Source organism: Dipodomys spectabilis, unplaced genomic scaffold (assembly GCF_019054845.1).
Source record: "Dipodomys spectabilis isolate Male_0828 unplaced genomic scaffold, ASM1905484v1 ptg000187l, whole genome shotgun sequence".
Taxonomy (NCBI): domain Eukaryota; kingdom Metazoa; phylum Chordata; class Mammalia; order Rodentia; family Heteromyidae; genus Dipodomys; species Dipodomys spectabilis.
In genome coordinates, this window is record NW_024870864.1 from 2685789 (window position 1) to 2711533 (window position 25745).

General features: G+C 41.4%; 1 protein-coding gene across 2 annotated transcripts in view; it reads left to right on the forward strand.

Annotated features, from left to right (window-relative positions):
- The window catches only part of Ncaph (non-SMC condensin I complex subunit H), a 62310-nt gene that overhangs the window by 20516 nt on the left and 16049 nt on the right, over window positions 1–25745 (forward strand). For both annotated transcript variants that reach the window (XM_042695411.1, XM_042695409.1), the window contains exons 10-17: window positions 4412–4560; window positions 5316–5422; window positions 6066–6188; window positions 11124–11234; window positions 12535–12717; window positions 14669–14785; window positions 19312–19403; window positions 19935–20010. In XM_042695411.1, the coding sequence (XP_042551345.1) occupies window positions 4412–4560; window positions 5316–5422; window positions 6066–6188; window positions 11124–11234; window positions 12535–12717; window positions 14669–14785; window positions 19312–19403; window positions 19935–20010 (958 nt within the window). The remainder of the gene's footprint in view (window positions 1–4411; window positions 4561–5315; window positions 5423–6065; window positions 6189–11123; window positions 11235–12534; window positions 12718–14668; window positions 14786–19311; window positions 19404–19934; window positions 20011–25745) is intronic.

The window sequence follows — 25745 nt, forward strand, 5'->3', positions numbered from 1 at the left end:
TCTTTTTTTTTTTTTCGTTTTTGGTAATACTGGAGTTTGAATGCAGGACTTTGTACTTGTTAGGCAGATACTCTATTTCTTTAGTTATTTAGTTCTTCAGTTTCTCAAAAAACATCTTTATTCCTCAGGCCTTTCTGGATGGAAATCTTTTGCAATTTTCTCATGGCTGGGATGTTATATACATGTCACTATACTCAGCTTTTTATTTACTGAGAAAGGTTTCTTGAGGTGTTTTTTTTTTTTTTTTTAATTGGTCCAAGGTTTAAACTCAGGGCTTTGAGCTCGCTTTGGCTTGAGTGCTCAGCTGGTACACTACCATTTGAGCCATGTATCAATCCAGCTTTTTGCTGACTTTTTTGGAGATAGTGTCTTGAGAACTTTTCTGCCCTTAATGATATTAAACCATGATCTTCCAGCTCTCAGCCTCTTGAATAGGTAAGGTTACAGGTTTGAGATGCTACAGCTCTCAGCCTCTTGAATAGGTAAGGTTACAGGTTTGAGATGCTAGTACCTGACTTGGGTCTCTCTAATTTTTTTGGCCCTGGCTGATCCTGAATATTCCATCCAATATCTAGTTCCCAAGTCACTAGGATTATTGCCATGAGCCACCACACCTATCCCTGGATGACAACATTTTGACATGTTCACAGGTCAGAAGTAGAGTTGCATATCTTTCTTCCTACAGCACTGGGAGTGGGGCAATTTGTTCTCTGCTGACATTTCTATAGCACTGTACATTTTTAGAAGTTGTTGGCCATGGTTAAAAGTCCTAGGCAGTGGTTGGAGCACATAGCCAAGCCCACTCTGTTTGTAAGAATAAAGCACTCTGCTGGACTGGCTAATGCACTTGGTGCTAGCTGGGAGTAGACCTTTAGTTTGCTTGTGTTAGTACAAGGGACCAAGCTAGGGCTGAAGTAGAGGGGCCCTGTGATATGAGGAAAGGAGATAAAGAGATAGCAGAGAGGGAGGAAAAGAGGGAGCGGGGGATAATGTCTCCATAATAGTAGTGGTGTGGGGGTAGTGGAGAAATTTGGAGGAGCAGCCTTGACATATGAAGAGACTGTAGTTTCTGTTATAGAGTGATAGAATCAGCTTTATACAGGGTAACTTTCACCCAGCAGTATGAAGGAATTGGGTTCAGGAAACCTGTTAGGCCTCTGCATAGCCCTGAGTTACGCTTTTAGGAAAGGACCTGGGTACTTCATACCTTTGCCTATAAATGCCCAGCCTCTAAAATTTTAACAGAATGTCCATAGGATTAAGAGGATCTTCTTTCTTTGTGTGTGTGTGTGTGTGTGTGTGTGTGTGTGTGTGTGTGTGTGTGTTTTGTTTGTTTTTTTTTGGTCAGTCATAGGGTTTGATCTCTAGGCCTGGGCACTGTCCCTGAGCTCTTCAGCTCAAGGCTAACTCTCAACCACTTGAACCACAGTACCACTTCTGGCCTTTTCTGCTTATGTGGTGCTAAGGAATCAAACCCAGGGCCTTATGCATGTGAGGCAAGCACTCTACCACTGAGCCACCTTCCCAGCCCTAAGAGGATCTTCTTTCTTTATTAAGAGTTCATGTTACAGCATGTTTGTTACCTAACAATGAAGGCTAATCACCAGCTTCCATGACACAGAACATATTTTACAGACCAAAAAAGAAATTGTGTGGGGCTGAGAAGGTGGCTCAGTGGTAGAAAGCTTGCCTCCCATGCATGAAGCCCTGGGTTTGATTCTACATAAAGTGGCGCTGTGGCTCAAGCCTTGAGCACCAGCCTTGAGCTGAAGAGCTGAGGGACAGTGCCCAGGCCCAAAGTTCAAGCCCCACGAATGACCAAAAAAAAAAAAAAATTTGTTTGTGCGTGCGCGTGTGTGCGTGCGTGCGTGCGTATGTGCGTGTGCGTTTGTGTGTGTGTGTGTGTGTGTGTGTTGCCAGGCCTGGGCACTGACCCTGAGCTTCTTTTGCTTAAGGTTAGCACTCTACCAATTGAGCCACAGTGTCACTTCCAGCCTTTTCTGTTTATGTGGTACTGTGGAATCAAACCCAGGGCTTCATGCATGCTAGGCAAGCACTCTATCACTAAGCCACATTCCCGGCCCCATTTTTTTTTAATTTTTTTAAAGTGTATTTTATTTTTTAAAACACCCAAATGCCTCTTCATATGTATATAAAACAGGATACATACTGAAATGAAATTCAAAGATATGGAAACAAAGGACTTTTTTTCTTAAATTGTTTTTTTTTTTTTTGTGGGTACAGATAGGAGGGAGAGAATGAGGAAAAAGAATGAGGGAACAGATGATACTATGTGAAAGGAAATGTAGTTATTACCTGGTGTATGTAAAGGTAATCTTGCTGTATATCACTTCTAAAACAACAATAAAATAAGTTAGAAAAAAATTTTAATTACGTGATAAATATGCAACTGGATTTATTTTTTGTTTTATTCTTTTTGTTGTTGTTGTTGGTTGTGGGGCTTGACCTCAGGGCCTGGGTGCTGTCTTTGAGCTTTTTCGCTCAAGACTAGCATTCTACCACTCTACCACTTTGAGGCACAGTGACACTTTAAAAAAAAAATTTTTTTTTTTTTTGGTTGGTCATGGGGCTTGAACTCTAGGCCTGGGTGCTGTCCCTCAGCTCTTCAGCTCAAGGCTAGCATTCTGCTACTTGAGCCACAACACCACTTCTAATTTTCTGAGTGGTTTATTGGAGGTAAGAGTCTCATGGACTTTCCTGCTGGGTTGGCTTTGAACCACGATCCTCAGATCTCAGCCTCCTGAGTAACTAGGATTACAGGTATGAGTCACCAGTGCCCAGTTTTTTAAAATATTTTTTAGTATTCTATATAGAAAACCTAAGTTCCCCTTTTGCTTTTTTAATCTTACTCTAGTCTATCAGACTAGTCATAAGTATGATTCAGTGCAGGTCCTCAGTTACTTCCTGACTGGTCTCCTCACTGCTGTTCCCTTCAGAGGGTAGCATGTTCACATGCTTCCCAGCATTGTCCAGTCCTTGCAGGAAGGTGAAAACTCAAACCAAATTGCCATGCTGACAGATCATGAACAGCAGAAGGAATATGGATGACAGATTAGGAAAGTGTTCCCAAAGCTTTTGGGGAACTGAGTGTTTAAATTTGATCAACATCTTCTCAGTCTAATAGAAACTACAGAATTGTCTGCTGGAGACTTCATTTTGGGGGAATAATGAAGACAGAATAAAGAGTTGTCAACTGAGTGGCAAGAAACCTTGTATGTAGAAAGATCCCAAGGCTGGGATTCAGAAAATTGTCTAGCTTCAAATTCTGGCATTTTAGTATCAGTGTAGTCTTACATAAAAACTTAATTTCTTTTTTTTTTTTTTTCCCTAGTCCTGGGGCTTGAACTCTGGCCCTGGGTACTGTCCCTGAGCTTCTTTTACTCAAGGTTAGTGCCCTACCACTTGAGTCACAGTGCTCCTTCCAGCTTTTTCTGAATAGTTTATTGGAGATGAGAATCTCTCAGACTTTCCTGCCCAGGCTGACTTCAAACCATGATCCTCAGATGTCAACCTCCTGAGTTGCTAGGATTACAGGCATAAACTACCTGCACCTGGCTTAAAAACTTAATTTCTAAGGGAGCTGAATGTGGTGTTTCATGCATATAATTCCAGTTGTTTGGGAAGTAGAAGTGAGGATTGGAGGCTGGTTACGTGGCTTAGTGATAGAGTGCATGCATGCATGAAGCCCTGGGTTCGATTCCTCAGTACCACATACACAGAAAAAGCCAGAAGTAGCACTGTGGCTCAAGAGGTAGAGTGCTATCCTTGAGCAAAAGAAGCTCAGGGACAGAGCCCAGTCCCTGAGTTTAAGCCCTAGGACTGGCCAAAAGATAGGATTGCAGTTCAAGTCCAACCTAGCAAAAAATTAGACCCTATCTCAAAAACAAGTCAGGCATGAAAGTACATACTTGTAATCACAGCAACATGGGAGGCAGAAGGGATAGGAGGATCTTGGTTCAAGGCAAAAAGTATTCAGACTTCATCTGAAAATAAACTGAAGCAAAAAGGGCTGAGGTGTAACTCAAGTGATAGAGCACCTGCCTAACAAGCACAAAGGCCTGAGTACAAATCTAGTTCTGCAAGAAAAAAGAAGAAACTTAATATTTCAGAAGAAAAGAAATATAAGTATATACAAACACCTTATTTTCTCTCTAACTTTATTACCAAGTGAGAACATTGGCATTTTACAAAGTATGTATGAATGTGTTATAAAATTAAGAAGCAAAATCACTGGAAAAGTAAAAACTAGGAGATTGTTAATGAAAGACTTATATTGGAGTTACTTTAGAAATGCTGTTCCTTCTATGGAATGGGGATTAGATACTAGGTCCAGTGACGACATAGTATCTTTACATGTAAATATGAACAAATAATTTTATGTGCATTACAGGAAAGAAATGATTTCCCTTGGAGATGGAGACTTTGGGACTATGTGTCCCTTTCTATCAATGAAACCTGGAGAATATTCCTATTTCAGTCCCAGGACCATGAAGATGTGGGCTGGTCCAGATCACTGGCGATTTAGGCCTCGACACAAGCGTATGTACTTCCAGATGGAACTTTTAAGAGAATATGTCAGGTATTGTAGCTGACCAGCCTGCCAGTCAGCCGAGGAAAGGAAGTGCCATTCACTGTCCATTTACACCTCCGTACAAGCTGAAGAAACACAAATGAGCCAGCCTCCATTTTGGCCAGTTTGTCTGGCCTGGTATGAAGGGTCAGTTAAAATTGACTTACTGAGTTGGGCGCTAGCGGCTCACACCTATCCTAGCTACGCAAGAGGCTGAGATCTGAGGATCTGTATTCAAAACCAGTGTGGGCAGGAAAATCCATGAGTCTTGTATCTTCAGTTAGCCACCAGAAAACCAGAAGTGGAGCTGTGGCTCAAAATGGTAGAGCACTACTAGCCTTGAGTGAAAAAGCTCAGGACAGTGCCCAGACCCTTAGTTGAAGCCTCATGACCACCACCAACAACAAATTGACCTATTGAAAAGAGTAAATAACCTTAGAATCAGGAGTATGGGGATCCCATGATTTCACACTGCTTCTTAATGTCAGCATGTCTTCCAACAGTGGGAGTGCCCATCGGTCTTAGATGACCCAGGAGTCAGTGCACACTGAAGCACAGCAGACCTTAAAAGGTGTCCTAGCCTTACATGCTTGGCTATTGTAAGGCTCAGTTGTAAATGCTGCCTTGTGGTTAATGAGGCTGTCAATAGATTCTATGAAATAAGGAAGTGGCTTGGGCCATGTTTTGAGGTGAACAGCATTGTCATTTGTGTTAATTTCTGCAGAAGAATCTACGTCCCTATCAGAAAATAAAAAGAAGAGTACAAAGAAAGACTTTGAAATTAACTTTGATGATGATGTTGACTTTGATGTGTATTTTCGAAAAACAAAGGTTTGTATTTAATTATTAGCAGCTGTGATTTCTTATGTATTTCTCTTTTAGAAGGATTTTAGAAAAGTGGTGCTGTAGTTCAAAGTAAGAGTACTAGAAAGTCATTGTATTTTTAATTGTAATTTTAACAAATGGATAATTAATTTTAATAAATGGATAATCTCATTCTCCCTCATTCCCTGAAAGGACCACTGAAAAATAGTCTCAGACTCTGTAGCAGGAATAATGAGAATAATGACTTGAAAAATAATACACAGGTGCTGGGCACTAGTGGCTCACTCTTGTAATCCTAGCTACTCAGGAGGCTGAGATCTGAGGATCACGGTTCAAAGCCAGCCCGGGCAGGAGAGACCGTGAGACTCCTATCTCTAATAAACCACCAGAAAACCGGAAATGGCACTGTAGCTCAAGTGGTAGAGCGCTCGCCTTGAGCTGAAGAGCTGAGGGACAGCGCCCAGGCCCAGAGTTCAAGCCCCATGGCTGACCAAAAAAAAAGAAAAAGAAAAATAATACACAGGACCATGACATCTCAGATGGTAGACTACTGTTACCCAAATCCTTCCTGAAATCTTTTAATAAAAAGAAAAGACCCTTAGGACATTATTAATACAAATGCTTTTTAAATTTTGCTTTTAATGAATAGGCTGCTACTGTTTTGACCAAGACAACTTTAGAGAACCAGAATTGGAAAGCTACCACCCTTCCTACAGATTTCCGCTATGAGATTGATACTCTTGTCCAGCTTCATCTCAAACCAGGCATAAGGGTAAGATGGCTTAGTATCAATTGATGGTGTGTGAAGTATCAACTGCCAGATAGATAATGTGACTGCCAAGTTGTACCTCTCAAAAAAGGAGAGAACCTGAGGAGGGATATATCTAATAATGTGATAAGATTAGTCAGTTTTTCAGCATTGTGACAAATACCTGAGTAGAACTATTTAAAAGGGAAAGGATTATGTTGGCTTAAGGTTTCAAAAGTTTATAGTCTCCAGTCAGCTGGCTCCATTGTTTCTGGGCAGAACATCAAGATGAATGGTACCATGGAGCATAGCTGTTTATCTCATGGAGGCCAGGAAACAGGAAGGCAGAGATAAGAAAGGGAGAGGGCAAGAAAGACTCTGAAAAGACACTCTTTCAGTGTCCTGCTTCTCCAACCAGGCCCTACTTTATACAGTTCTACCATCTCCCAATAGACTATTCAAATTTTAATTCTATCAGTGGATTAAATCATTTAGAGTTCAGTTCTAATGATCTAGTTATAGGCATATCCAGAGGTATACTTTACTAATAGACATCTAGATCAATCAGGTTGATGATTAACATTAACCATCATGGTAATTTGCATATTCAGAGGTAAAAGTGGTAGAAGAAAATTATTTTGCCAGGTATTGGTGGCTCATGCCTGTAATCCTAGCTACTCAGGAGGCTGAGATCTGAGGATCACGGTTCAAAGCCAGTCTGGGCAGGAAAGTCCATGAAATTCTTATCTCCCATAAACTACTAGAAAACTGAAAGTTGGACAGTGGCTCAAGTGGTAGAGCACTGGCCTTGAGCTGAAGAGCTGAGGAACAGTATTTAGGCCCAAAGTTTAAGCCCCATAATTGACCAAAAAAAGAAAGAAAATTATTTCACTCTAAAGTCTTGTGTTTTAATTTTTCTGTTTTTTTTTTCTTCATAGTATTCCTTTATATTTATACTGAGGTTTGAACTCAGGGACTTATGCTTTCTAGGCAAGCTCTCTAGCACTTGAACTATACTTCCTGCCTTTTTGGCTTTGGAATAGAGTTTATGTTTATGCCACAATCCTACTTATGCTTCCTGTATAGTTGGGATGAGAGATGGCACAACCATTCCCATCTTTTTATTGGTTGAGTTGGGAGTCTCTGAAACTTTTTGCCCTTGCTGTCCTCAAACCACTATCCTACCAGTCTCTGACTCCCAGTTAGGATTACATAATAGTCACTGTACCCGTCTCCTAATTGGAAACTCATAATTGTATAGCATAAGCTTCTGTCGTCCTTGGGATTCAGTTTTACTGTGTGAAGCCAAATAGTCAGGCTTCTACAGAACTACATAAGCAAGTGGACTAATAAGCACTGAAAGTTTGGCTGGAGATAAGCTAGCAAATGCCCAGAGGAGAATGTTAGAAATGGAGAGGGACTTAGAAGTTGTCTCATAGAGGGAACAGTAGAAAAAAGTTAGGAAACCCTGTTATCTTAACACAATAATCATTTTTTGTCTAATACTATTTTTCTTTTAATTTTTGTCAGTGTGTGTCTTGAACTCTGGGCCTGAGCTCTTCAGCTTAAGGCTAGCACTCTACCTCTTGAGCCACAGTGCCACTTCCATTTTCTGGTGATTAAGTGAAGATAAGAGTCTCATGAACATTCCTGCCTAGGCTGGCTTTGAACCATAATCCTCAGATCTCAGCCACCTGAATAGCTATTTTTTTTATTTGTATTACAAAAACATCAGGAGTTTTGAAGCCAGGCACCAGTGGCTAACACCTGTAATTCTAGCTATTCAGGAGGCTGAGATCTGGAGGGTCAAGGTTTGAAGCCAATCTAAGTAGAAATGTTCAGGAGACTTGATCTCCAAATTAACAAAATGCCAGACTAGAGCTGTGGCTTAGGTAGAATATCAGCCAAGCAAAGCAATTGAGAGGCCCTGAGTTCAAACTCCAGTACTGCCTCCAACAACCCCTCAATCCCCCCCAAATATTGTGAGTTTTGGAGTTGAAGTATGGGACTGTATTAGAATTGTCAAAGTAGTCCTGTAAATGAATAAATTTCTGACCACATTTTCCCTTCTTTAGAGACACATTCCAGCTAAAAATCACAGGCTGTAAGACCTATAAATATTTGAGTAGCTGTGGTCACCAAGTACTTCCAAAAGAGAAAGCACAACTCTGTAAGGCTCTGGGAGACAGATAGAGAGAGGACCCCTGGATGTAATTAGGGAAAAAAGTTGGATGCTTCTCTCTGTTGCCCTGTAAGGAACAGTGTCTCTTCGTGTGAGGAGTCAGGCTGCCTGTAAATTGGGATGATAGGCTTTCTGTCAGAATTGTTCAAGGGGGCTGGGAAGGTGACTCAGTGGTAGAGTGCTTGCCTTGCATGCATGAGGCCCTGGGTTCGATTCCTCAGCACCACATAAGCAAAAAGAAAAAAGCCGAAAGTGGCGCTGTGGCTCAAGTGGTAGAGCGCTAGCCTTGAGCTGAAGAGCTGAGGGACAGTCCCGACCCTGAGTTCAGGCCCCAGGACCGACAAAAAAAAAAAAAAAAAAAGAATTGTTCATGTACAACAAGGTGACTTGCAGAAAGCTGTAAACATACATAGGCAGGGATTCACAACTTTAGTTTTATTTTTAGTAAAGGACTTTTTTCTTCAACTAAAACTGTATAGAAGACACAATTGCAAATCAGAAGTGGAGGTGCTCTGGTTGATTTGATTGAGTACAGGCTTTTAACCCTGCTGCCCTAGGCCTGCTATAGGAAGTTGAGATTTGGTCAGGTTAGATAACCTTCCAGGGTTATTTAGCTTTAGTATTAAATAGCTGGAGGAGATTAAGCATAAGAATCAAGCTTGATTCTTATGTTGGATTCTTATGCTAAATCAACTCCTCTGAACATTTAAAATGAATTTCAGGAAATGGAAATATGAGATTTTATTGTTGGTGATGGTGGTGGTAGTGTTTGTTTGTTTGTTTGTTTTTAGGAGGGCAAAGGGGGCAAGAAAGGAAGGGTGAATAAATGCAGTCATGATATTCAGTATACACTGTGGAAAATTATAAAAAAAATGAACAGGGCAGGTAGGAGAAACTGGGGGAAAGCAAAGGAAGGAGTGACATTGTTTAAAAAAGAAATGTACTGCAAGGAGGCTGAGATCTGAGGATCATGGTTTGAAGTCAGCCCAGACTGGAAAGTTTGTGAGACCCATCTCCATCAGAAAATCAGAAGTGGTGCTGTGGCTGGAAGTGATAGAGTGCTAGCCTTGAGCAAAAGAGCTTAGGGACAGTGCTGAGATCCAGAGTTCAAGCCCCATGACCAACAACAACAACAAAAAGAAATGTACTCTTTACCTGACTTATGAAATGGTAACTCCTATGGACAATAACTTTTTTTGGTAGTTTATTTTAATAGCAAACTTGCAGAAACAGCACAGAAGACAACATTAAAAACATGTACAATATCTTTTTATAAGCCACATACCCAGCCCTACAATATCTTTTTTTTTTCAAATTTTTTGTTGTGATTAAGTGGTTACATAATTTCCCAAATTTCACAGTATTGTGGGATAGTGATGTTCAGTTAAAGTCACAAACACATTCTACTTTTCCTGGAGCAAATTATCGAGCAAATTGTCTATCACGGTCTATAACATTTATGAGTTCTATGAGCTTTGCGATAGTTATTTCTTCCACATGGGTGATATGTACATTTCTTTTGTTTTGCAAAGCATCAGCTGTTCTCTCTTTCCCACTTGTTCCCTCCCTCCCATCACTGCCATTAAGTTGCTTAGTTCATTTTGGTCAATGTCCTGTGCAGCTAATGGGTCCCGCTGTTGTATGTTTTTCCCCTGATTCCCTCTAGTTCTGTGTCATCTTCCTAGTTCCCTACCGGTGTACACATACATACCATACCATACATGTGATCAGCAGCATGGGGTTATTTAGTAATGATTTGACCAGATGAGTTTTTCTTGGGTCCGGTCGTGGGGCCTGAACTCTGGGCTTGGGCGCTGTCCCTCAGCTCTTCAGTTCAAGGCTAGCGCTCTACCACTTGTGCCACAGTGCCACTTCTGGCTTTTTTCTTTTTGCTTATGTGGTGCTGAGGAATCGAATCCAGGGCCTCATGCATGCAAGGTAAGCTCTCTACCACTGAGCCACCTTCCTAGCCCCTCCTTTGTTTTTTAAGTTTGTTTGTTAATTTTGTCATATCACCTAACATTTTGGATTTAACATCCACTTATCAGGGAGACCATGTACCATTTGTCTCTTTGCTCTTGGCTTACCTTGCTCAACACGATTTCTTCTAGCTCCATCCATTTCCCTGCAAATGTCATTATTTTGCCATTTCTAATGGCTACATAATATTCCATTGTGTATAGATACCACAATTTTTGGATCTATTCATCTGTGGTGGGACATCTGGGTTGTTTCCATATCCTGGCTATTGTGAACAGTGATGTAATAAACATGGAGGTACCTGCATGTGTCCTTGTATGCTGGTTCCTGTTGTTCAGGATAAATTCCTAGAAGTGGTATAACTGGGTCAGAAGGGAGGTGAATATTTAGCTTTCTGAGGACCCTCCAGACTACTTTCCAAAGTGGTTGTATAAGTGTACATTCCCACCAGCAGTGTAATAGGGTTCCTCTTTCTCCGCATCCCCTCCAGCATTTGTCTTTGGCTGACTTGAGGATGTGGGACATTCTGACCGGGGTAAGGTGGTATCTCAGGGTTGTCTTTATTTGCATTTCCTTCCACAAACAGGGATGGTGAACATTTCCTCATGTGTTTCTTTGCCATTTTTATTTTTTCATCTGAGAAGTCTCTCTTTAGTTCCCTTGCCCATTTAGTACCTACAATATCTTAATTACAATAAAATTATATTAAAAAAAAATCAAGCTTCATTTTTCCAGCCTCATTCAATAGCTGCTTATCTAAAAGTTGCTTTTTGCAATTTTTCTTTCATGTTTTCTAGGTTCTGAAGATGGCCCAAGGCCAGAAGGCAGAGACTGAGCATTATGAAGACATTGAAGACTATGATTACAACAACCCTAATGACACCTCCAACTTTTGCCCTGGACTACAGGTGAAGAGGAATAAGAGTTCTATCATTTCTTCTAAGTAGATGATGTTTTCTTCCATTTTTCATCTTACCTACAATATGGTAGAGGATTGTGGGAATTTTGAATCTAATGGGGATTTTCTGGCTGCTAGTTGTGCTTCAGTGCAGGATACTAAACAAAACTTAGGAAACACTCAGCTCTGGCTTGACTTACACACCCTGTATGCAGCAAGCATTGGACACACTTATCTAGAGTCTAGCCTGTCCTATGCAGCACTAATCCTGACTGTTTTGTGATTTCAGAGGAATATGCAAGGAATTCTCTTCCTGCTATAAGGAGCTAATGTTTTGGCTAAATGACAAACAAATAGACGTGATGGTGATGTGATCTAGTAGAGACTAGGCTTCTAGCTCTGATTTTAATTCCACATGGTTATCTTATTGTGAACTTGTACAAGCCACTCTTCATCTTTAGTTCTTGGTTTATATTAATAATTTCCATTTCTCATTAATGAATCTACTAATGAGGCAATGAATATAAGTAACAGAAAGGACGAGAATATAGGCCTCCTCCTTACCTCCTGTAGGTGGGGAGAGGGAAAAGAACTGGAATAACTTAGTCTGCTTATTTATTTATGCTTGGAGAAGAGTTTGGTTGATATATTTTAGTGAAAATTCAGCTTGACCCTTGGCCAGTGTTTGTTAAACCTCAGTACGCATATGAGTCACCCCAAAAGCCTATTAAAAGACGACATCCACCCCACTCCCACCTCTGCCCTGGGATATTCTCATGCATGCACTCTGGACTTGTTTCTGTGATTGGCTTTCTCACTGACTGCTAGATACTCCTTGCTGCCCAATAGACAATTCCTGAAATCTCCTGTGCTGCATTTTTTTTTTTTTTTTTTGGTAGGGTTAGAATAGAAGTCTTAACTTATGTGCTTTTACCACTGAACTGCAGCTTTTATACCTATTCTCTGTTCTTTTGGGTGAGTACATAGGTGTCTCCAGTATTTCAGGAAAATTTTCTGTAAAATGAAATCTTCAACTGACTAGAAAGTTAAGGGACATTGGACATTGTGATTATTGAATTCCTTTAACCTCTGCTTTAGAGGGCTTGGGCTGATAACAGATACTTTTCTAGTGGGGCTCAGGAGAAACAAGAAGAAATGAAAAAAAATCCATCTTGGTGTGACTCAGTGAGTCTCAGATTAACAGACTCTCAGATGGTCTCTTCTTGCTTTGTATACTTGGAGTCTGTTGCAGGGATGTTTCTAAGACCTGACAGCCTCTGCCAAACCTCAAGAGCTGTTTCTTTGTTCAGGTTGCTGAAAGTGATGGTGAAGAAGCAGAAAATCTATATGAGGGACCTGTTGGGACCTTTGACCTCACATCTTATCCCTGCCATACACCTAAGACAGCCGAAGAGAATGGTGACACTCCTGAAAATGAAGGAATAGATATCACCACGTATGGGGAATCAAACCTTGTAGCTGAGCCTCAGAAGGTAAGGATGAAGTAGATGAAATTGTGTGGGAAATCCATTTAACTCATCTCTATGTCAGCTCTTACTGAAGCTTGAACTCAGGGCCTTGTGCTTGCTAAGCAAGTACTCCACGTCTTGAGCCATTCTTCCAGTCCTTTTTGCTGTTTCCAAAAAGGACTTTGGAGGTGGTTTTTTTTTTTTTTTGCCAGTACTGGGTTTTGAAATCTGGGCCTGGGCACTGTGCCTGAGCTTCTTTTACTCAAAGTTAGTACTCTACTACTTGAGCCACAGCACCACTTCTGGCTTCTTTTGTGTATGTGGTACTGAGGAATCAAACCCAGTGCATCATGCATGTGAGGCAAGCACTCTTATCACTAAGCCACAATCCCAACCCTTTCTTTTTTTTTGTGGGGGGTGGTCTGGTCGTGGTGCCTGACCTCTGGGCCTGGGCACTGTCCATCAGCTCTTCAGCTCAAGGCTAGCACTCTACCACTTGAGCCACAGCGCCACTTCCGGCTTTGTTCTTTTTGCTTATGTGATGCTGAGGAATCGAACCCAAGGCCTCATGCATGCAAGGCAAACACTCTACCACTGAGCCACCTTCCCAGCCCCTAGCCCTTTTTTTTTTCCCCCGCCCGCCCCTCCTATTCTCTAGCCCTTTCTTTTGTAAAGCAAGAATTTGTTTTAGTAGGACAAGGTTGTAGTGGGGAAAAATAGGAAAAAAAGAGAAATACTTTCCGCTCCCCATATAGGAAATAGGAGGTAAAGACTGTCAAATACGGGGCTGGGAAGGTGGCTCAGTGGTAGAGTGCTTGCCTTGTATGCATGAGGCCCTGGGTTGGATTCCTTAGCACCACATAAGCAGAAAGAGCCAGAAGTGATGCTGTGGCTCAAGTAGTAGAGTGCCAGCCTTGAGCTGAAGGGCTGAGAGACAGCACCTAAGCCCAGAGTTCAGGCCCCATGACTGACAAAAAAGACTGTCAAATATGATCTCAGTAACTTTTTGCTTTGGCTAGACTCAAACTGTGATCCTCCCAATCTACTTTTTGAGTAGTTAGCATTATAGCCATAAGTCATTGCACCTGGCAAATTTTATTCTTTTAAATTTATTTTTGCAGTGGTAGGTATCAAACCCAGGCCCCTCACGCATGCTAGGCAAGTGCTGTACCACTGAGCTATATATCTAGCTCCTAAGATCTTGGTGGTATAACTAGGAATGAACTGGTCACCCAAATAAAGTATGTGAATGAAAGCTGTTAAAGAACAGCTTTATATGCTAATGCAGTGCTAGCTATATGGCTCTGAAAATTGTTGGCCAAATTTAGTTCATGTTAAATTACCACACATTAAACATTGTTTTTTTCCATACCAGGTGGCAGGCCTGATGCTTTCACTATTCTTTTATCCATTTATTTTTTCACATAGGAATTCCAAGTTAGCTTTAATGGAGATTATCCTTATCAAAAAGAAATGCAAGGCCGGGCACCTGTGGCTCACGCCTGTAATCATAGCTACTCGGGAGGCTAAGATCTGAAGATTGCGGTTCAGAGCCAGCCTAGGCAGGAAAGTCTGTGAGACTCTTACCTCCAATTAACCACCAGAAAACTGGAAGTGGTGCTGTAGCAAGAGGTAGAGCGCTTGTTTTGAGCTGAAGAGCTCAAGGACAGTGTCCAGGCCCAGAGTTCAAGCTCCATGACTGACCAAAAAAAAAAGAAGGAAAAAAGAAATGTGAAATCCTAGCCCTTGAAAGACTGAAGCTTAAAGATTGAGATTGGAGACCAGTTTGGGATACATAGCAAGACCTCAAAAAGCAATGTTTTTCATGAAAGATTCTTAGTATTCTCAAAGAGAGCTCTATAGTTCATGGTAGAAACTTGATTTTTTATTCTAACTACCGACTTTTCTTTTTACAAAATTCAATAGTAGATGCTTTTCTTTCTGCTTTGTTTTACTTTGTTATGTACTATTTCAGGTAAATAAAATTGAAATTCATTATGCCAAGACTGCCAAGAAGATGGACATGAAAAAGTTGAAGCGGAACATGTGGAGTTTGTTGACGGACTTCTCCAGAAAGGATGCAGATAATGAGGTAGGTAATGGTGCCCATTGAAGTGTGTGGGAGGGGAGGCTGATGTATACAGTTCCACCATGCCTCAGTGTAGTTAATATTCCCAGGTCTCAGAAGATATATCATCTGTAAGAGAAATGCACCTAATGTAGGTCACATCAAAGGTGACACAGGTGGCGAACTAGTGCCTCAGACAGCATTTAGCATTACTGGTGAGGAAAATATACAAATGAAAGCATTTCCATGCTGCTTTTAAACAACAGCAGTTTAGTAGCTAAGCTAATACTTGTTCACTATTGAAATGAGGAAAATTTGAAGTACTTATCCAACCAATTGCAGATAGCAATTTAATTTTTGGAAATAAATGATAACTATAGCTCAAGTGCCATAAAATTTATTATTATTATTATTATTATTATTATTATTATTATTATTTTGGTCCGGTCATGGGTTCTGAACTCTGGGCCTGGGTGCTGTCCCTCAGCTCTTCAGCTCAAGGCTAGCACTCTACCACTTGAGCTACAGCGACACTTCCGGCTTTTTTCTTTTTGCTTATGTGGTGCTGAGGAATCGAACCCAGGGCCTCAGGCATGCAAAGCAAGCGCTCTACCACTGAGCCACCTTCCCAGCTCCCAAAATTTTTTTTTTTTTACAAATCCTGTGATGTAATAGTTCCGATTTGGGATATGTATTCTCAGTAGAAAAGCAGTAGGAAAACAATTGTGCTGTTATATTCCTCCTTGAGAATTAGATAAGACCTTGATTAACTTTCTCCAATTTAATGGACTTCTCAGTTTACTAGATGCTTTACTCCTCTTCTGGACCTTTCCTGCCCAAAATATATTCTAAGCTTTACAAACTCAACTACTTTTAACACTCTCTCACCTAAGTAGTGAAAATTCAAGAATGATTTCAGGAACTTATACCATATAATCTTGGGTACATCAGAGAAAACTTCAGTAACTGAGTTTTGTTACTGTAACAAATATCTGAGCTAATCAGGTATTTGCTTATTTTGACTCACAGTTTTAGAAGTTTCTCTCCATGATTGGCTGACCTCATTGCTTTGGCCCTGTGATGATACATTATAGCAGAAGTACATGGTGATGCCAGGTCATACGCTTCATTGCAAAATGTGAAAGGAAGAACAAGGTGATGCGTCTCAGTATCTCCTTCAAGAGTACACTTTCATAGCCTAATGACCTTTCAGTGGGCCTACCTCTTAAAGTTTTACCACCTCCTACCCAGTACTGCCAGGTGTGGTCCATTCCTTTAACACGTGGATCTTTGTGGAACATTTAAGATCAAAACTATAAGCTGGGTGTGATGATGTATACCTGTTATCCCAGTTAGAGTAGGAATAGTAAATAGGAAGATTGAGGTCCAGGATATACCAGGAAAAAAGTGAGACCATATCTCAAAAGTAACTAGAGTAAAGTGGATTAGAGACATGGCTCATGTGGTAGAATGCCTTCTTAGGAAGTGCGAAGTCCTGAATTCAAATTCTAAGACCACCAATAAAAAGAAAGAAATCTAAACAATAGTCACATTCATAGGACCTTGTTAAGTAAAACAGAATGAGATGCAGATATAAGAAAAATGCTCGCTGGGCGCCAGTGGCTCATGCCTGTAATCCTAGCTACTCAGGAGGCTGAGATCTGAGGATCACGGTTCAAAGCCAGCCTGGGCAGGAAAGTTTGTGAGACTCTTATCTCCAATAAACTGCCAGAAAACCAGAAGTGGCGCTGTGGCACAAGTGGTAGAGCACTTGCCTTGAGCTGAAGAGCTGAAAGACAGTGCCCAGGCCAAGAGTTCATGTCCCATGACAGACAAAAAAGAAAAAGAAATAAATAAAATAAAAATAAAAATGCTCTAGGGTTTATTCAGTGCTCAGTGGAATAGCATTTGCCTGGCAAGTGTAAGGCTCTGAGTTTGGTCCTCAGCTCTGCAAAGAGAGAGGGAGAGAGAGAGAGGGAGAGAAAGAAGAAAAATATTCTAATTTTAAAAAAAGAGCCAGGGTTAGTGGTGCACAACTATAACGTCAACACTTAGGAGGCTGAGCCAGGAGAATTGTGGATTTGAGACCATGAACTACACGGTCAATTCTAGGCCAGCATGGGCTACATAGTAAGACTATCTTTAAAAAAGAGGATGGAGGTCTAGGTGGCTCAGTGGTAGAGTGCTTGCCTCATACGCATGAGGCCCTGGTTTGATTCCTTAGCACCATATAAACAGAAAAAACTGGAAGTGGCTCTGTGGGCTCAAGTGGTAGAGCACCAGCCTTGAGCTGAAGAGCTGAGGGACAGTGCCCAGGCCCAGAGTTCAGGCCCATGACTGACAAAAAAAAAAAGAGGATGGAATGGGATGGGATGGGATAGAAAGTGAGTCGAGCATACTTGTGTGTTCCTGTAATCCCAGAACTTGGGAGGCTCAGGTAGGAAGATGAGGAGTTCGAGGCCAGCCTGGACTACATAACAAGACTGCCACAAAATAAAAAATCCAGTCAGATGTGGTGATTAATGGCTATAATCCTAGTATTTGGGCCGAGGCAGGAGGATCACAACTTGGAGGGCAGTGTGGGCTATATAATGAGACTTGATTAGAAAAACAGTCAAGGCCAGGTACTGATTGACTCCATGCCTATAATCCTAGCTACTTGTGAGCTAAGATCTGAGGATAGTGGTTTGAAGCTAACACAAGTAGGAAAGTCTGTGAGCCTCTTATTGTCAATTAATTGCCAATAAAACAAAACAAACCCCAGAAGTGGAGATGTGGCTCAAGTGTAGAGCACTAGCTACTAGCCTTGAGAAAAAAAACACTCAAGCCCCAAGTTCAAGTCCCAGGACTAATGTGTGTGCACACATGTGTGCGTGCATGCATACATACATACACACAAAGGAAATAGTCAAACATACAAAAATAGAAGTTTAGAGAGAAAAGTAACAGACTAGTGTAATGAACCCCTACACTCCCAGTATCTGTTCATGGTTCATTACACTGTTTTCTAATTCTATCCTTCCCATTACTCATCCTGTATCCCCATGTACACATTACAGCTTATTTCAAGGCAAATCTCTGCACACTGCTTGTCTGTGAAAAGATTTACTGAGGTGGTAGGAAGCTATTTTTTATTTAAGTGACAAACTTGATTTTACTTTTGAGCATGAATAGATTCCATGATGCCTCTTGGAGTAGAGTTTAGTCAAAGCCAAAAATCATTATGGTTTTTATTTATTTTCCTAGTTCCCCTCCTCAGCAAGGGATTCTAGAAGACCCTTTGTGGTTTCCCCTTATTATAATATGCCCTCTATGTATGGGGCTGGGAATGTGGCTTAGTGGTAGAGTGTTGCCTAGCATGCATGAAGCCCTGGGTTCGATTCCTCAGTACCACATAAACAGGAAAAGCTGTAAGCAGCACTGTGGGTCAGGTGGTAGAGTGCTAGCTTTGAGCAAAAGAAGCTCAGGGATAGTGCCCAGGCCCTGAGCTCTAGCCCCTGGATGGCAAACAAACAAACATTAAAAAATTAGGAAGTGGTGCTGTGGCTCAAGCAGTAGAGCGCTCTCCTTGAGCTGAAGAGCACAAGGATAGCGCCCAAGCCCAGAGTTCAAGCCCCATGACCGACAAAAAAAAAAAAAAAGAAGAAAAAATTAATATTCTCTCTAAGATGCAAGACAAAATTTACTGCTGCAGAAGGGTTCAAAAATCTGACAGGCAAGCACAGAGCAGGCAAGCTGCTTCTCTATCCCTAATGCATCAGGCTCTGCCCCTTTGTGAAGATTGGTTCAAAGTCTGCTTGTGATTGGCTAGTTTGAATAGGGTAAAATGTATTTACATAAGGTTATTTTGAAATAAGATTAACAGTACCCTCACTCACTGCTGTTTCAAAAACAATCTAAGGTGTGTCAGGTCCATCTTGAAAATAAACCAGTTTAAGACAAAAACCTTACCTTCTCCCAACGGTGGTCGTCTTTTCCTTAACAACAGTGAAACCACTGAGCCAAAGCAGGAACTTTTAAGCAACACACTTTGATAGAAAAGACAGTTTTTCTCACATCCTTTACCCAGATCATACCACTATTGGCATTCATGTTGTCCACCTATGGGTTAATTTCAGTGTTATTCAGGACTGAAGCACTGAATCCTTTATACATTATTTTTCTTAAAGAATAGCAAAGTGGTTACTTTTCTTTCATTCAGATGTAAACTTTTTCCTTTTTTGGGGGGGGGAGGTCAGCTTGAATTTAGGGCCTGGGTACTGCCTCTGAACTTCTATTACTCTACCACTTGAGCTACAGCTCCATGCTCCATTTCCAGCTTTTTGTTGCTTAATTAGAGATAAGAGTCTCATAAGACTTTTCTGCCCAGGCTAGCTTTGAACCGTAACACTCAGATCTCAGCCTCCTGAGTAGCTAGGATGACAAACATAAGCCATAGGTGCTGGATGTAAACTTTCTTTGTTGGAAATCCAGCTTTGTAAGTTTCTGTTGTTCTTTCAGACATGAACCAGCTTTAAATGTCCAACCTGTAGCTATGCTTCTTTTGTTAGGCAAACCACAGTGAAAATGGCAAGGAAGAGCCCTCAGAGATGGTAGCTGATGGGAAGATGCTCAGTGGGCTCACAAAGGACCTACAGAAGAGGTGAGTACTGGTAAACTCAGGGCAAGCAGTAGCACCTGTCTGTCTCCCTCTGGTCCCTGGCTAAGAATGCTCAGCAAGAGTTGCTAGAATGATGGGCTTGCTGTTGGAGGCCTGCTTTATATAAGTAATACCTGTCTCAGTTTCTCTGCTTTATCTTCATAGCAAATGGATAGAATCACAACTTTGAGACCAACCTGGACTATATAGTGAGACAAAATAACCCACAAGGGCTGTCAGAAGGGCTTAGGTGCTAGAGTACCTCCCTAGCAAGCACAAGACTCTGAGTTCAAACCTCCAGCAATGCCAAAAAATACAATAGCAACAAAAATTCATGTCTTTGTGGTCCAGTGCCTGAAATAGGAGGTATTTAATTTTAAATATGAAACTGGTCTGACTTGTTTATAAGATGCATCTGAAGTATTTGTTCTCATTAGTTTTGTTATTGTATATGTATATTAGTCATACTTTATGAAAGAGTCTTTGTTCTTCAAATTTCAGTAACCTACTCAAAATTTTCCCCTTTGTTTCCAGCCTCCCTCCCCTCATGGCTAAGAATCTCTCCATACCTCTGGCTTTTGCCTGTCTCCTGCATTTAGCCAATGAAAAGGTAGGTTATTGGGTAAGGTAGGAGTGAGTGTTCAACTGTGCTCTTTTCCTGTCAACTTACTAGAACTTTTTACCAGATCTTCCATGGACTCTATGCTAGCTATAGAAATAATATAATTTTGGAAAAGATAAGAGCAAAAATGGCTCATGTAATATCTTAATTAGGATGACTTAATTAGGGTGTCACATGACTGTAATCCATCACTCATAACACAGAGGAAGAAGCATCACAAATTTTAGCCTGAGCTACATAGCGAGACCCTGTTTTAAAACAAGCAAAAAACTGACTTACACAGTACATTCAACCCCAAATTAACTCGGAACAGAGGTGTAGCTGAGAAAAAGACCATCGGGTTTTACTAGCAATGAAAATAGTGAAGAGGATCTAAACAAGAACATTTGAGACAATGGAATTGGGATTTTTTCACTCTCCAACCTGAGAATGTGAAGTACTTTTGCTTCACTGAGTGCTGAACATGTTAAATGCTGATCTTTGCCTGTGCCATAGTCAAGATGTGGTAAGATGGCAGAGACAGAGGTGAGAATGGCAGGAAAACCACTGCAGGAAGAAGAGCAGTAACTCTGGGGGCAACAGCAGGTGGGTGTGGTGCCCCAGAACAGTGAGCAGCACGGTGCAGAGCTATGTACCATAGAAAGGAGGAATATTTTTTATTTTATTTAAAATCTTTGCTTTTTAATTTCATGTTACAAATTCAGATCATGTACATTTAGTACTATATAAACTTATTCTTTAGGATAGTTAATATTTTACTTGGACAGTATTATTTATCTGAATTTTTTTTTTTTTAGTTGTTTAGCTTATAAGCATCAAAGCGATATCAAATTAGAAACTAGAAGTAAGTTAACAACTAAGTTTTAAATTGGCCTGAGTTTTTCTGAAATACTCTTGGCTTACCTGTTAAATTTAGCATTTACAACTAAGGTTGTAAAACATTATTGGAAGCTGGGTGCCAGTGGCACCCTAGCTACTCAGGAGGCTGAGATCTGAGGATCAGGGTTCAAAGCCAGCCCTGGCAGGAAAGTCCCTGAGACTCTTACTTCCAATTAACCACCAGAAAACCAGATGTGGCACTGTGGCTCAAGTGGTAAAGTACTACCCTCAGCTGAAGAGCTGAGGGACAGGGCCCAGGCCCAGAGTTCAAGCCCCATAACTGACAGAAACAAAAACAAAACTATTGGAATGTTATGTAAGAAGTTACATCTTTTACATGAGTGGTCTTCCTGAATTGTACTTACTCCTGACAAAAAGAAAAGCAAAAGCCTGTCTGGGTACTAGAGTCTCAGGTCTGTAATCTGTTTCTCAAGAGGCTGAGACCTGGAAGATCATGGTTCCAGGCCTACTTGGGCAGAAGAGTCCAAGAGACTCTTACCTCCAGTTAACCAGCAAAAAGCCAGGCAGGAGAAGGTGTCCATGTGGTAGAGTACCAGTGTAGTCTGAACCACAGCATGAGGCCCTAGGTTGAAATCATGGTTCAGGGTGAGCGTGTGTGTGTGTGTGTGTGTGTGTGTGTGTGTAGGAGACAAAAACCCATTGGCATCAGACACTTACGAGTTATGAGGAACAGCAACAACAAAACCAGGCCTGGCTGGCTGCTGGTGGCTCATGCCTATAATCGTAGTTACTCAGGAGACTGACATCTGAGGATTACAGTTCAAAGCCAGCCTATGCAGGAAAGTCCATGAGACTCTCATCTCCAATAAACCCCCAGAAAACTAGAAGTGGTGCTGTGGCTCAAGTGGTGGAGCATTGGCCTTGAGCTGAAGAGCTCAGGGACAGCACTCAGGCTCTGAGTTCAAGCCCCATGACTGGGAGGGGGAAAAAACAGGCCTAAAGGTATAGCTCAAGTGATTGAGCAAGTGCAAAGCTCTGAGTTCAATCCCTATTCCTGCCAAAATTGAGAGTTACTCAGTTGAGAACATTTACTCTCATGTACAATTACTTATTTATTTATTTTTTTTTGTTGGTCCTGGGGCAGTTACTGAGAGAACAGACAGGATGCCATCTTCTTACAATCCTTTGGTACCAGCCAGGGCACAACAGTGAGAGCAACCAACCCTCATTTGGGTATTCCTAGGAACTTGGTGTCATTTAGTATCCCCAGCCATCCAGTCCACAATAGAGGACTGGGCTGGGTTGTGGCAGTGAATGAGTGAACTTGGAAGGTTGCTGTGTTCTCCAGGAGCATAGTTCTTTTTTGTTTTTTGTTTTGGTTGTTGGTCTTTGGGCTTGAACTCTGGGTCTAGGCACTGTCCCTCAGCTCTTCAGCTCTGCTCTCTACCATTGCGCCACTGCTGGTTTTCTGTTGGTTAATTGGAGATGAGTCTCACAGACTTTCCTGGCGTGGGCTGGCTTTGAACCACGATCCTCAGATCTCAGCTTCCTGAGTAACTAGGATTACATACATGAGCCACTGGTGCCTGGCTGTCCTAAATTCAAACAGCATGTATCAGCAAAAGAGAGTACTTCTTGCTAAGAGCTATTGCAAAACTTTTATACATAGAAAATAGTGGTGATGTATTTATGATGGGTTTGTTTTGTTTTTTGTTTTGAGGTACTAGGGTTTGAACTAAGGGCCTTGCGCTGCTGGCACTCTACCAGTTGATTTGTACCCCAGCCATATCTTTTGCTGATTATTTTGAAGATGAAGTATAGTGGACTTTTATACCTAGACTGCCCTCAATTCACAATCCAGATCTCAGTTTCCTGAGTAGCTAGGATTATAAGCAGGGACCACAGTACCCTTGCTTAGTGTGTATTTTTTCTCCTCTTTCTGTCTCTGTCTGTCTGTCTGTCTGTCTGTCTCTCTCTCTCTCTCTTTTTACACTGGTCCTGGGCTTGAACTCAGGTCTGGGTGCCCTCTGAGCTTTTGTGCTCAAGGCCAGCATTCTACCACTTGAGCCAGAGCTCTCCTTCCAGCTCTTTTGGTGATTAATTGGAGATAAGAGTCTCACAGACTTTCCTGCTCAGGCTGGCTTTGAATTGCAATCCTCAGATCTTCAACTTCTGAATTGCTAGGATTATAGGCATAAACAACCAGCACCAACTATTTCTTTTCTTTTTTTTTTGGTCAGTCGTGGGGCTTGAACTTTGGCCTTGGGTACTGTCCTTAAGTTCTTTTGCTCAAGGCTAGTGCTATATCATTTTGAGCCATAGCTCCACCTCTGGTTTTTTGGTAGTTCATTGGTGATGAGAGTCTCAGGGACTTTGTTGCCCTGGCTAGCTTTGATCCACAATCCTCAGATCTCAGCTTCCTGAGTAGCTAGTGCCTGGCTTATACCTAGCATTTTTATTGAGGTAATATCTTGTTAACAGTTTGCCCATACTAGCCTCAATCTGCCATCTTCCCAGTCTCCATCTACAGAGTAGCCTGGCTTATGGGCATGTACCACTACACCTAGCACTGTGTTCTTCATATATTGTGAATATGAATCCTTTGTTAGATAACTAGCTGGTGAAGGTTTTCCCCCATTTTATAGGCTATCTCTTCACTTATTATTTCCTTTGATTGGAGAAACTTTTAAAGTAACATTTTACCTGCCATTTCTTGCTGTGATTTTGTGAGCTTAGAGTCTCTCTCAGTCATTACCTATTTCTGTGTCTTGAAGTATTTTCCCATAGTAGTTTCAGGGCTTACCTTAAGGTATTTGATCCATTATGAATTGATTTTTTTTTTTTCAACAGATTGAGAAATCTGTTGAAATCTGCTACCTTCAGTTTTGGACATGTAGACATCTAGTTTTCCCAGCATCATTTGTTGAAAAGGCTGCTTTTTTTTTCCCTCTAGTGTGTGCTTTTGGCACAGTTGTTTTGCCTATAGCAGTGTGATTTTATTTCTTGGAACTTTTTTTTATTCCATTTATCTATATCTCTTTTTGTGTCAGTACTTGGCGTTTTTTTTGTTGTTGTTGCTGCTATATCTCTGAAATGGTTTGAAGTGAGGTATTGTGATACCACTAGCATTATTCTTTTTTCTTTCTTTTTCTTAGCTTGAGTTGGCTGCTCAGGGTCTTTGTGCTTCCATGTGAATTTTAGGATTGACTTTTCTATTTCTGTAAAGAATGTTAATGGAATTTTTTTTCAATGGGTATTGCATTGAATCAGTCTGTAGATTGCTTTTGGTAACATAGCCATTTCCACACTTTATGCCAACCCATGAACGTGTGAAGTTTTTCCATCTTTCAGTTTCTTAAGTGTTTTATAGTTTTAATGGGAGGAGTCTTTTGTGTCCTTGGTTAGTTTAATCCTTATTTGTTTTTTGCCAGTACCAGGGTTTGAAAACTCAGGGTCTGGCTTTTGTTTGGCTTGCTTGTTCAGCTGGTACTCTGTCAGTTGAGCCGTGCTTCTAGCCCTACTTTTTACCAATTATTTTGGAAATGGAGTCTCAGACTTTTTTTTTTTTTTTTTAACCCAGATTAGCCTTGAACTGATGTCCTCCTGAGTAGCTAGAATTACAGGCATAAGCCTCTGGTGCCCACATGGGTTTTGTTTTGTTATTGGTACATATAGAAAAGGTAGTAGATTTTTTTTGTATGTTGATTTTTGTATCTTCACACTAGTTTTTTGGTGGACTCTGTAAGGCCTTTTAAGTATAGGATCATATTTGTCTGCAAATAAGGATGCTTTGACTTCTTATTTTTATCCCTTCTATTTCTTTTTTTTCCGTGTGTGTGTGCGTGTGCACGTGTGCCTGTCCGTGTGCACCTGTCCTAGGGCTTGAACTCAGGACCTGGATGCTACTATCCTTGAGCTTCTTTTGCTCAAGGCTAATGCTCTACTACTTGAGCCACAGCTCTACTTCTAGGTTTTTGGTGGTTAATTAGAAATAAGAATTTCATGGACTTTCTGCCCAGGCTGGCTTTGAATCAGATTCTCAGATCTTAGCTTCCTGAGTAGCCAGGATTACAGGCATGAGCCACCAATGGTTGCCCAGGGAAATCTTCTCTTAGTATTTCATACCAGAACCATTCTTTTGGCCTTCCTTCTCTCTCTCACTCTGGGCTGTCTCTCTGGTAATAACCTCCCCTCAGATTTGCAGTGACTGGGCTTGGGATCCAGTGGTAGATTTGGGACCCTCTGCTCCATGGCCAGCAGCATGGAACTGATTGGCCAAGGCTAAAGGACCTCAGGCACTATACCTCTGAGCTACATCCATAGCACCTAACAACTTTTAGAACCTGAGCTGTAGTAAGTACCTGTGGCTCCTGCTTGTAATCCTCAGGAGACTGGAAAGAAAGTCTGACACTCTTATCTCCAATTAACCACCAGAAAATCAAAAGCGGAACTGTTGTTCAAAGTGGTAGAGCACTAGCCTTGAGGAAAAGAGCTCAAGGACAGCACCCAGGCCCTGAGTTCAAGCCTCACAACCAAAAAAAAAAAAAAAAAAGATCTGAGCTGCAAAAAACCCTGCCAGATGTACAAAGTAGGGACAGGGTAGTTGTGGCAAAAAAGGATCTTTGGGAGGGGGAGGGAAAGTAGGAGAAACATAAGGGAAGGGGTAACAAGTTTGACAAGAAATGTACTTATTGGGCTGGGAAGGTGGCTCAGTGGTAGAGCGCTTGCCTTGCATGCATGAGGCCCTGGGTTCAATTCTTCAGCACCACATAAGCAGAAAAAGCCAGAAGTGGCGCTGGGGCTCAAGTGGTAGAGCGCTAGCCTTGAGCTGAAAAGTTGAGGGACAGTGCCCAGGCTCAGAGTTCAGGCTCTATGACTGACAA